The sequence below is a fragment of the Anabrus simplex genome, chromosome 5 (assembly GCF_040414725.1).
Source record: "Anabrus simplex isolate iqAnaSimp1 chromosome 5, ASM4041472v1, whole genome shotgun sequence".
In the NCBI taxonomy this organism is placed as follows: Eukaryota; Metazoa; Arthropoda; class Insecta; order Orthoptera; family Tettigoniidae; genus Anabrus; species Anabrus simplex.
This window is the reverse complement of record NC_090269.1, coordinates 132,790,845-132,804,548: the sequence shown is the minus strand read 5'-3', so window position 1 is coordinate 132,804,548 and position 13,704 is coordinate 132,790,845. Positions and strand designations below refer to the sequence as shown.

The window sequence follows — 13,704 nt, the reverse complement described above, 5'->3', positions numbered from 1 at the left end:
CTAATCTCATTGTTCCAGTAATCTTACAGTGTCACAATGGGAACATAACGATTTATTGATTAATACATTAAACATTTTTGATCAAGCAATACTTGCCCGAAGTTCTATAATAACAATGTCCAAGACAATCCCCATTGTGATTAGTGTTATATGTCATCTTCAGCAGCCATCACCAAGTGGATCAGGAATTATGACACTAAGATAGTTATTGCTGGATGATGCAATTAATTTGCGCTATAAAGACTTTGAAGAGAACAAAGTATGTTCCATTGCAAATCTGTTGGACCCCCACCTAAAAGGACGAGTATTTCACAGTTCAAGTGCTCTCACTGCTGCTGCAACTTGCTTATTTATTTATATTTAGCGTATGGCTAGAGATACAGCGTCAACTGTTGTAAGATCTACGCTATATATGTATGTCTGCAACTTGCTAATCAATAGGATGGTGCTGAATCTAAATTGAAGAAGTAAGCTTGTAATGTTACTCCATTTTAATAAGTTGTGTATTCATATCTTAGGCAAAATTATAGGTTGCACTAAGATACTCGCTGAAAATAGCACAGTAAAGACATTTTATTTCAGATGAACCACTCTTTGGGGCCAGCAAAATTTCCTAGTATATGGTGTTTGTATGGAAGCATTATGGAAGAAAATGACACAACAAATTCATTGTCAGTTAACACTTCTGAAGATGAAGTCATCACATACCTGAGAGAAGATCTGTTATTCCCAATTTCAAGGGTCTAAGATTATTGGAAAACAAATATGCAGTTTCCAAAGCTGCAAAAACTAGCAGTGAAATATTTATGTATACCATCAGCAACTGTATTCTACTTCCACTACACTGTGTTTCACTTCTTCTTTTATAATTATTCCCCTTTCATTTTTTTTTTCTTCACTCCCTCCATTCCTATAACAATTTAAATCCTTACGTTTTTCCATTTCCTTTACCTTTACCTTTCAAATGCCCAACATGTCAATACCTCTACTTTTCATGAAATCCACAATTTATCTGCTCTTTCAGTCAATGTTAACATACTGATGGCCCCCACTTTCATGAAGACCTAATTTTAAAAATCCGATTACATGGAGAAAAAAGAATGTTTCAATGGTACAAATGTATAAATATCATAGTCCAGGGGCACACCCGTGATTTTTGATATTGCAAAAAATATAAACTTTTTGGATATGGTAGTTTACCACCAGACAAAGAAAATTCTTATATTTTCAATGATATATTGCATATTGTGAAATGAGTAAGTAGGTATAACAAATTTAAAATCTTTACTATCCACATTTCCTTGTTTAACTTACACAATGGACACCCACCCTGTCAGCATGTCTCTACTGTAGATAGACGTGTAAACAAAATTGAATTTACTAAGTAAAGATATAACTTCTTGCAAGTTTCTCTAAAGTTACCTACAGTAATTGTTCATAATGCAGTAATGGTATCTTACCATTGAGTGGAGTGGGTAGTCCTGTAGTTGTTCTTTCAAGATATCTTTCTTCTACATCATCATAAAGGAGGAGCATATCTTCCATACCTGTAAGGAGATATCAGAAGAAAATTGTAACAATGTGGTCACAAAAAAAGAAAGAGACAAGTCTGGCTTCTTAAAAAAAAAGCTAGCAGATTTGCTATAATGGGTGCTGTATTGATATAAAAGAAAAAATATACGGTCTCCAATATGATTCTATTAATGTTAACGTCAGTATGTGTGATAAAGTAATTATGTATTATTTTTGCCACTCATGAAAATCCTCAGTCTGTTTCCAGTTATTCGACCGGGTCAGGAATAGGAAGAATGAAACCCCATCTAGTGGCAAGGATAGGAATTGTGCTGGTTGCTGAAGCCAGTCGCACTCCTCTGGGGTGATGACTAATGACATGGTGGTGATGGTGGTGGTGCTTATTGTTTTAACAGGCAACCATCTTCTGTATAATACTAATCAGGGATAAAAAATGGAAGGGATCTGACACTTCAAAAAATGACGGTATCAGCCAAAGAAAGACAAGGGCCACGAAGGGCATGAAAATGAAAGACTCCCTAGAATTCGCAACCTAATACCATCAGGGTCGAAAAGAACAAGAGTTGATCAAGGAAGGTCCGATAGGATGGATGAAAGTGAGGAGCCTGGCAAAGTGGAAGCAATGCCAGGACTCAAATGAGAGCCCCATGGTCGCCAACCCACGCTCCGAAGTTCAGAGCCCCTGGGACCCTCTTTTAGTCACCTTTTATGACAGGCAGGGGATATGTGGGTGATATTATACCGCCCCCTCCCACAGGGGGAATTAATGACTGACAGATGAAATTAAAAGATATTGGAGTGTGTTACTGAAATGAAAGATGACAGGAAAAACCGGAGTACCCAGAGAAAAACCTGTCCCATCTCCACTTTATCCAGCACAAATCTCACATGGACTGACCAGGCTACAGAACCCAGAGGTGAGAGGCAGCCACAGAGACTCAATAAACACTCCTGATTGAATAAAACATATAAATGATTTCAGAGGGATGTCAATCACAAAAAGGCCTACTACTTACCACATACCTAATTCACTATATACTATTTTATCAATAGGTGGAGGCTGCTGATGATTACGGGCAGAATTATTGGTTTTGCTACCATGCAGTTTCTGTTCATTATTGCATCATCTGTCTAGTTTTCTCCTTTGTCTCCACCACTGATAACTTTTCTAGTCTGCTGTATGGATGGGAGAGCAAGCTATAAGTCAGTTTTACCTGTTATGTCCTATTCTATGACTTTTGCCCCAATTTGGAAAAAAGCATTCTTTGGTAAGAGCACACTCTCTTCAAAAAATTTAATTCCTCATTAAACTATCTTACTTCCCATTTCCTTAGTGTCCAGCAGCAGCCTCCTAATGTTAATTTTGTTAATACTTCCACCATTGTAACTCATCACATTGTATATTTTTAAACCATCATTGTTATTTTTAATGTTATTTTACTTCAAATCTCTTCAAGATTTTTAAAATTCATTTCATTATTACATGTTAATTAGATGCTTATTTTCAATCTAAGGTTAAGACAAGGGCTTGTGATGCCTTCATACAAGGCAAAACATGTACTACTATTAGTTAACAAATCTATGTATTGATTAAGTGGTCTATTTAATAAATAACTCACTGTTATTATTCCAATCAAATATCATCAATATGGACCAAAAATGATATTTATTACATGTAATGTCAATGCCAACCAGACAATAGTAAAACCTAACAAGTATTTGAACCTGAGAATTAAAATAGGCAAGATTTCTAGAGATACCAAGTTTCTTAAAGATTGCTTGAAATTAGAGTTGGTACCTAAATTTCTCAAATCTTTGCAAAGAAAAAGTCATCCCTGTTCAAAATCTAATGCCACTCAGAAGAAAGTAAACAGCATATGGTTGAAAAATGAAATTAAACTATTATACAAGAAGAAATCTCTACGAAGTTTACAATTATATAGGACTCATTTGACCATCTCTCAAAAATTACCCCCACTTGAATATAGTTCATTTTTAAGGTACACTGACCTTAAACTATCTTACATATTAGATAAGAAACAGAAAGCCCTAAACCATAAATTACTTTGTCTATAAGAAAACAAATGTAAAACACCTGACCAAAATACAAACAACAAAGTGTCCCCTTCCCATTTGACTAACATTTCCACTACAATCAACCTATCTAATACAGCCTTCTCTAACCAAGAATTAAATCTATTAGATAAAGGCATCAAACATAATTGGCCTAATCACAAAAAAGCAGAAGACATTATCACTACCATTGCTGAAACCGAAACTAATATTGATAAACAAATCCCGATTGATAAACAAAATGACGTACGTTATGAAGTAAAAAAGAAACTCCCAACTTTGATTAATGAGATAACATCTATAATAACCACAACGTCTGGAAACAAATTCTAAACCTGAAATCCAAAATCCATAATAACAACGTAGTAATTACAAAAACAGATAAGGGCAACACCATAGTAATAATGAACAAACAAGATTACATTAATAAAACTGAAACTCTTTTTTCAGACAATACCTGTCTGTCTGTCTGTTAGGTCATCAGCCCAGAGGCTGGTTGGATCCTCAAATAGCACCACCAAAGGTTATGCGGTTATAAGGAAACCACAAAAACCAATGGCAGCACCAAAATGAGGCGTACTAGGCAAGACGAGGAGTAAGGTAGTTTGCCATTGCTTTCCTCACTGGGTCAGAAAGTACTATTGCAGCATGACTGACCCTATGAGCAACACCTTTCATAACACTCAGATGCACTAGTCGTGCTCTGAATGTCATTACTCAGCACCACCCATACCCCAGCAGCTTCCATATTCTCACAGCCATGGATGAGACTGGGACTTCGGTGAAAGCTACACTTTACTCTGGCCTGTGCCAAGAGATGGATACAAAAGTACTGTATCCATCAAGAAATGGCAGCAGGCAAAGACAATACCTATACCTTAATTAATAAAGATCCAACAAACAAAATACAGCGTAACTTAAAGAACCTTCTTAAAAATTCTAATTTCATTCTAAATTATCAAGATTATCAGAAATTAACTGTAATGAACCCAAAATTAGCTACAGTCAGCTCATTGCCCAAAATTCATAAAAAAAGATGTCCCCATTCGGACTATAATTAATAGTATAAATAGTCCTACATATAAAACTTCTCAATTCCTACACAAATTCCTGAAAAAAACATTTCAAATTTCACAACTCCAACCCCATAAAGAACTCGATTGAACTTTGCAATTCCCTAAACAAATTCAGTCTGCAACCAAACCACGTTTTATGTTCTTTTGACATCACCAACATGTATACTAATATCTCTATCAACAATACTATTAACATCATAAAAAACAATCTGTTGAAACATAGTACATTGAGTAAAATCGAAATTGATGAATGGTTAAAATTACTTAATTTCGTTTTAGACAACAACTACTTTACCTTTAATAAGAAAATTTATAAACAGGAAGGTCTAGCGATGGGAGACCCGTTATCTGGAATACTAGCCGATATATACTTAGATAATCTCGAACATAGTAAGATTATTAATAACATTAACGGACTCTGTCTTTGGCATCGCTATGTTGATGATACCATAGCTATTATTGATAAACAAAACAACAGTGATATCATACTATCATTTCTCAACAACTTAGATAATAATATTAAATTCACAAAAGAAGATGAGTTCAATAGCTCTTTGAACTTCTTAGACATCAAAATCACACGAGTATCGAACAAATTCGACTTCCAAATATACAAAAAACCCACCTTTTCTCCAACAACCATAAAAAATGATTCTTTACATCCCAACTTACATAAAAAAGCCACCTATCACAGTTTAATATATACAGCTTTAAAGATCCCTACGTCCTCTATTAATTTAAAGAAAGAATTATAATTCATTAAGGAAATAGCTAAATTCAATGGATTTAACACAGATATGATTGATAAAATAATTAATAAAACCAAACTGAAACTAGCTACAAATATAACTCCATTGAAACCCGTCAAACCAAAATACGCTAAATTCACGTTCACTAACCATAGTATTTATCCGATAACCAATTCATTAATGAAGCACGAAGCAAAAATAGCCTACACAACAAAAAACACTAATCATAATTTATTCTTTAATCACAACTCTATTAACATCACAGACAATAGTTACTCTGGATCAGGAATATACAGATTGAAATGCTCTACATGTAATTTTTCTTATGTTGGTCAAACTGGCCGCAGCTTCTCCACCAGATACGCCGAGCATTACAATGCTCAAAGACACAATAAATTCTCCGCAATGGCCAACCACATGAGGGACACAGGGCATAAATTCACCACAATAGAACAAGACCTCTATATCCTCAAAAGAGTCGATAAAAGTAAACTTATGACAGAATATGAAAATTTATTCATTTTCCTCGACCAGCATTTTAATAAAGATAAGAACCTAAATGACACTATTGCTTAAAAAAGCCCCTTGTATAAACAGATTCTTATTCTATTACGAGAATTAACTCCCCTCACCAACATATTCTTAAAAATCTTCAACCTCACATCAATTAGCGTTCCCACCTCCTCTACAGCTAATACACTCCCCTCCCTTCCCCTCACCACTAGTACCTCTAATTTAAATGCAACCAATAAACCCATAGCCACACCCACTGTAACATCGCTCCCTCCAATGGCCTTACACCGATACAACACGTGCAGTAATACACTCTCCTCCTTCCCTCCCACTAATAGCAGCCTCCCTCCAAGTACTACAAACAAGCCAATAGTTACGTCACCGCAAACAGATCCCCCTCCAACACAAACCTTCACCTATAACACATGTAGTAAGAAGTCTACTGTTGCAAATACTTCTAACTCATAATGTTACAAGTTATCTTCGTCATCGTCAAATGGTAAGTGTACACGATTCTACTTCAATATTTTTAAAACATCTTTTCACACAATTAACTCTACGTTTCTTGTTTCTTTTACAGATTCCACTATTATATGCCTTTTCAACTAGAACATCAACATTTGAGCATTGCTTCAAATTTGAGATGGTCCATAGAGATCCAATTTAAAACTGTTCTTCAACTTCTATTCTACAACTTCATATCCTCAATGTTTTCTACAACTTCACCATATGCCTCTGACTTTCTTCTTTTATCTTCAAGATTATGATTAACTTTGGATCTCTCGACCAACCTTCGACTTTTATTCTCTCTTCTTTATTTTGAATATATACGATTTTTCGCCATCGTCGAATTGTAACCACCAGGCAGTCAACTTTATTTTCATAGCAAGCTTACTACTTGTTGTATAACAGTCTGTTGTTTTATCCATTGTACTTATTATAGCAGCCTCCTAATGTTAATTTTGTTAATACTTCCACCATTGTAACTCATCACATTGTATATTTTTAAACCATCATTGTTATTTTTAATGTTATTTTACTTCAAATCTCTTCAAGATTTTTAAAATTTATTTCATTATTACATGTTAATTAGACGCTTATTTTCAATCTAGGGTTAAGACAATGGCTGATGATGCCTTCATACAAGGTGAAACATGTACCACTATTAGTTAACAAATCTATGTAAATCATCCAAGACTAGACTTTGTATTGATTAGGTGGTCTATTTAATAAATAACTTACTGTTATTATTCCAATCACTAAAAGGAGTTCAAACTTTCTTTACCTGCATGAAAAGGTTCTGGGTGTGACCCTTCTTGGAGTCCTCTTCTAACTGGTGGCACTGCTGACTCAGGTGTATTTCCTTGTCTTTCCTTGCAGTTCATTGAAAATCTGCATTCAGCTGTCTAACGGGATCTCTGTTACCATTAGCCTTGGCTGATCTCCTTTCATCTGTGATCTGTATGGTATGTGCAGAGAGCCATTTGTGACGCTTTTCTGGTTTCTTGTATGGTATGGGTTCTTGTGTTGTTGAAGTAAGGATGGGCTCTATTTCTTGTCACAGTTTATCAGGATGCTTTTCATCAGTCTCAAGCACTTTAAATCTGTCCTTAAGCTCAATGGTGTATGAAGTTTGGACCTCAGACACATCAGAAACTTTTGTAGGAGCAAGTTTCTTAATTTTAAAAAATTTAACTCTAATTTTTGCTGCAAGTACTTGATGATCTGAGCCACAGTCTGCACCAGGAAAGGTTTTTGCAAAATGGATGGAGTTACTCCAGCAATGGCTACATAAAATGTAAACAATCTGGTTGCAATATACACCATCAGGGGATGTCCAAGTATACAGCCAACATTTAGGTTGTTTGAACTAGGTGTTCATGATTCTAAACTGATTTTCCATACAGAACTGGAACAGTCAGTCACCAGCATCATTACGCTTCCCTAGACCAAAGCCAGCAGTGATGAGGAGGTCTCTTTGTGCCCTTATTTTCACACTGAGATCACCCATGACATAAATAATATCCTTTTCAGGCATCTGATGTAGATTTTCTTCTTAATATAGAATAAAAGGATTCAATTTCCTCCTCTGATGCCACTGATGTTGGAACATAAGACTTGTAAAATAGTGAGATTGAGTGGTTTCCCTCATAAATAGATGGCTAAAATACAGTCACTGACTACTGTGTAACTTTTCACAGTTGCTGCAATTTCCTTGTTCGCAATGAAAGCTATACCGTTCTGCTTTCTGTTGTCATTTCCAGAATAATAAATTGTGAAGTCACCTGACTTGAAGAAACCATTTTTTGTCCAATGCAGCTCACTAATACCAAACAGATCAATGTTTAATATGATCATTCTTCAACCATTCCGTGTTGCGATATGATGGGTTGTCATACAGCGTAGATCCTTCCTTTCATCAGGGACAACATTGGCAAGTGAGCCTCCAGAAGGATTTACCCCATTCACGTCATTCAAACCGAGATTACTTGTAAGTAACCACTGCTCTTCCCCAGTAGCATATTCGGTTTTTACTGACCTGGGGGTCCTACCATTGGGTACCATACTTGAAACAACTGAGACTTTTCTTGGTAATAATACAGGAGTGGTTTACCATTGCCTTCTTCTGCGTAGTCATAATGATCTTGCCATTGACACCTTGGTGTTCATCCGCCTTAGACATTCACCTAAACTGCTGCTTGCCAGCAATAGGAGGCACATGGAGAACAGACACTGCTTTATGGGTTCAGGTGGCATTTCCTCCACCCTGGGGAACATCACCCCACCTAAAGGGACTCATCTGCCCGAAGTTGTTGGTTCCCTTAGGGAGACTAGTTATTTACCACCGTTCAACTCTTGGCACTGAGTCACTGCCTGTACGGTCTACTCCACTGCCATAGCAGGATGTCCTGCCCAGACCCTATCACTGTATTTACCTACGTGTTAATATAAGGAAAGAACTTCATTGGGGTAATCGCATTAACAGGATTATAAATAAAAGTGCAGTCGAACGAAGGCAGGTGATGTAGGAAATATTAGATTAGGGAATGAAGTCTTAAAGGAAGTAGATGAATATTGTTACTTGGGTAGTAAAATAACTAACAATGGCAGAAGTAAGGAGGACATAAAATGCAGACTAGCACAAGCAAGGAAGAGCTTTCTTAAGAAAATAAATTTGCTCACTTCAAACATCGATATCGGAATTAGAAAGATGTTTTTGAAGACTTTTGTGTGGAGCGTGGCATTGTATGGAAGTGAAACATGGATGATAACTAGCTCAGAAAGAAAGAGAATAGAAGCTTTTGAAATGTGGTGTTACAGAAGAATGCTGAAGGTGAGATGGATAGATCGAATCACGAATGAAGAGATACTGAATCGAATTGGTGAGAGGAGATCGATTTGGCTAAATTTGATGAGAAGAAGAGACAGAATGATAGGACACATCTTGAGACACCCAGGACTTGTTCAGTTGGTTTTTGAAGGAAGCATAGGTGGTAAGAACAGTAGGGGTAGACCAAGGTATGAATATGACAAGCAGATTAGAGCAGATGTAGGATGTAGCAGATGTAGTTACGTAGAAATGAAAAGGTTAGCACAGGATAGGGTGGCATGGAGTTCTGCATCAAACCAGTCTATGGACTGATGACTCAAACAACAACAAATAAAAATTACAGATCTCTAAATATCCTAGTGACGGTATTTAGGAGTTATAGTAAGGATGTAAGGGAGAGGACGAATAAGTCCCTAGTAGACCCCAATTAGAGTATGGTTTCAGTATATGGGACCCTTATCAGGATTACTTGATTCCCCAGAACTGGAAAAAATCCAAAGGAAAGCAGCTAGATTTGTTATAGGTGATTTTGACAAGAGATTAATGCTACACAAATGTTGCAAACTTTGGGCTTGGAAGACTTGGGAGTAAAGAGACAAACAGGTTGACTAAGTGGTAAGTTCTGGGCTGTCAGCAGAGAGATGTCACGGAAAGACATTAGTAGATGAATAAGGTTGACTGAAGTTTTTAAAAGTAGGAAAGATCATAAAATGAAGATAAAGATGGAATTCTAGAGGACAAATTGGGGCAAAGCTATATGAAGTGTTCTAAGTGATTTGTGATAAGAGATTAGTGTTTACAAAAATGTTGCAAACTATGAGTAGGGGAGACTTTGGAGTAGAGAGACAAACAGCTCAACTAAACAGTATGTATGTATGTTTAGTCCTCAGCCCAAAGACTGGTTGGATCCTCAACAGCTCCGCCATCAGCTGTCATAGATGGCTTAGGCATCACTGAAGAGGCGTACTAGGGAAATGAGGAGTGAGGTAGTTTCCCGTTGCTTTCCTCACTGAGCCAGAAGTTGCTATTACATATCAGTCTGCCAAGCCCACTGAAATGCATGCACCAACCGACCCTATGAGCAATATTTTCACACCATTCATAGCAGGGACTGGCTGCAGAAGGAATGGCATTATTAGCATCACTCATACCTCAGTCACTTTCATTTTGTCAAAGCCAAGGATAAAGCTGAGACAGATCAATGAAGGTAACAAGATTGCTCTAGCCCATACCAGAAGACATAGTGCACTGTAAACACTAGGTCCTGCCAGCAAAGGCATAACAAAATAGTATGTTGCATGAAATAAATTTCATGGTTGAAAGCCCCTACTGACAATGATTAATTATATCATACAGATATTTTGAGAGAAGTCCACCTTTCTTCGTTACTAAAACAATGTATTCACTTTTGAAAATACAACTATGTCAAACAGGATATGTTTCATCCCTTCTTCAGGGACATCTTCACCTACTTCATGAAGTCAGAGAGAAACTATTGGACTTCTGTATCAGAAATAACCTGATAATAAAGAACATATGGTTGATGAAGATGAATAGCCATAAGATCGGCCGATATAATTGGGATGTACAGTATGGAACACTCATTGATTTTATAATAACAGACCAAGAATGGGGAAGATACGTCATGAATATGAAGATAATCCGTAATGAAAGTATGGAAGGTGATCATAGATTATTAATTGTGGAATTAAAACAAGTAAAAATCCCTAAAATTGTACTGAAGAGAAACCAAAGATCAGGATTTGGGAATTGGAGAAGGAGGATAAAAGAATGGCATTCCAAGATTGGATAAAAAGAAAGTTGCCTAACACTGAAATACAAAGTAGGGAAGAAGAGTAGGACAATTGAAGACAGACATTTGTGGAAGCAGCAATTGGGGTATGTGAGAAAACAAAAGCAAAGGTTACGGAAAAGGAAACACGGTGGTGGACAGACAAAATAAAAAAAAACAAATAAAGGAAAGAAACAAGGTGAAGAAAGAAATGAATAAGGAAAAGCGAAAAAACATATTAGAGGGATGAGAATAAGATAGAAAGGTTACATGTGGAATACAAAAGTTTGAAACTACAAGTAAAGAGGAGTATCAAGGAAGAAAAGAAGAATTGACAGCCAATGTCCCTGTTGAAAATGTTAGGAATTCTATAAATTTTCACAGCTTCCCGTATAAACCTGGACCTGTAGTGTCTAGTGTGGATACGAGCTCGAGCATCTTGGAACATGACAACATGACCCGATGATAGAGCATGCTCAGCTATTGCCAATTTGTCTGGTTGGTTGAGATGAATATTACGTTCATGTTCTTTTATATGGGTACCAATGGACCGGCATGTTTGGCCGACGTATACCTTACCGCAAGTACAGGGAATTTCGTATACCCCAGGATGTAAAAGTGGTGACAATTTGTCCTTGGTTTTACTTAGACTGCGAGCAATTTTAGTGGCAGTGCAAAGCACTGTTTTATATTGTGTTTGCGGAGGACCTTGGCATTTCCATCTGTGGTGTTTTGAATGTAAGGTAAGTAGGCAGTTCCCTTCACTTCTTCCTTCTGTGAGCTTTGCTTGGTTGTTCCTCTGGGATGCAGGGCTCTATGAATCTGCAAACCGCCTTTCTCGTGGACAGTCGAGATTTCTTCTGAGGACGCAGAGCACAGTTCACTGCGAAATGTAAAGAATTTCACCTTATTTTCTTGGCACGGCATAAGCCCAAAACCCTATACAGTATCATGTCTATAAGTACAAGCCGTGAAAGCATCAACGGCAACATCAAAAACCTCTATGGGGAGGATACTTGTAAGAAGGCTTCAAAATTCAGCAAATTATGGAGAAAGAAGCTATTCTTCTTTCTTCTTTGTGCTTTCTACTGAGATGTAGGGACCACAACATCATTCCCAACTGTGTGAAGTTGAAGCACACATTAAATACATCGAAGGCCAGGAGAATATATCAACACGCTAGCAAGGCTCTTGTGATTGAGAGAGTGCATAACACTCACAGGGAACTGGATTCAGTCTCCCGAGAGTTGTTTCGTTTACACCTGCTTTTAAGCAACACTCTCTTGCAGGAATTGTGGTTGACTTTCGATTGTATTACTGCTATACAGGCTGAACGAAAATTCAATCAGGTGACATTCAGACAGAAATCAAAGTTCCTCCATCTAGCTCAGAAACAGGCGGTCTCTCGCACGAACCCTGATGCTAGTAAAACTGTCGTCAATCTCTCCAAGAAATCCTTGGACAAGAACCAAACGGCAGTTCTAGCTAGGGTTCTTAATTTTGCTGTCGCTCCCTTCCCACTGAGGAGTTAATTACTTCCATTGAGGCAGCCATCCAGAAACTACCTACGGATGAGGCTGAAGAGTTAAGACAGAAATGTGTGAGACTCATAAGGTCCGCTGTTGTACCCGCACCCAACATAATGAGAGGCGAAAGGAGAGCTCTGAAGGAACTTAGAGATCATTCTCTCAGCTGATAACGGTAATGCGACAGTGGTTATGGACACTGACGAATATAAGAATAAGATCTCGGCTATATTGTCAGAGCCTGTCTGCAGACTGACCTCACGTGACCCCACCACTTGTGTGTCCAATGCCACTGTGAAGCTCTTAAGGCAATTTTTAATTCCAAAAGAGGAAGCTAAACATCTGTCCCCAGGAGATGCAGTGCCACCTAGATTATATGCAGCGCCTAAGATCCATAAAAAAGATGTTCCCCTTCAGACCTATTGTTAGTGCGATAGGTTCTTCTACGTATGCTCTGGCTAAATACCTAAGCAAATCGCTTCAGCCACACATAGGACGTACTGAATCATACGTAAGGGACTCTCGGTATTTCGTCAACAAGCTGTCAACCATAAACCTTCAACCTAATGCACTTTCAGTGAGTTTCGATGTGGAGTCCTTGTTCACTAAAGTGCCGATTGACTCGGTCATGTCTCTCAATGAACACCTGTTCCCTGAGGACATTACTAAGCTATTTAACCACTGCATGACTTCCAGCTATTTCTTGTGGGGTGGGAATTTTTATGAACAGATGGACGGAGTGGCTATGGGAAGTCCACTTTCGCCTGTAGTGGCTAATTACTTTATGGAGCATTTTGAGGCGGAGGCTAATGCTTCGGCGCCCGTCAAACCTATGATATGGTGGAGGTATGTTGATGATGCATTTGTGGTCTGGACAGAAGGTCCTGAGAAACTTCATCTATTGCTAAACCACCTAAATCAGCAACATCCTTGAATAAAATTCACAACGGAGATGGAGTTGGACGGATGCCTTCCTTTCTTGGATGTTCTAGTAAGAAAGAAACCAGACGGCTCCTTAGGACATACCATCTATCGTAAGCCTACCCACACAAATCGCTATCTTCATGAAGATTCTCACCACCATCCAGCACAAAAACAAGGCATGACACTT

The 13,704-nt window shown here is 37.7% G+C and overlaps 1 protein-coding gene across 4 annotated transcripts in view; it reads right to left on the bottom strand.

Annotated features, from left to right (window-relative positions):
* LOC136873850 (angiopoietin-1 receptor) overlaps positions 1 to 13,704 on the bottom strand; it is a 540,166-nt gene that overhangs the window by 244,517 nt on the left and 281,945 nt on the right. For all 4 annotated transcript variants that reach the window (XM_067147131.2, XM_067147132.2, XM_067147134.2 and 1 more), the window contains one exon: positions 1,461 to 1,547. In XM_067147131.2, coding sequence (XP_067003232.2) covers positions 1,461 to 1,547 — 87 coding nt within the window. The remainder of the gene's footprint in view (positions 1 to 1,460; positions 1,548 to 13,704) is intronic.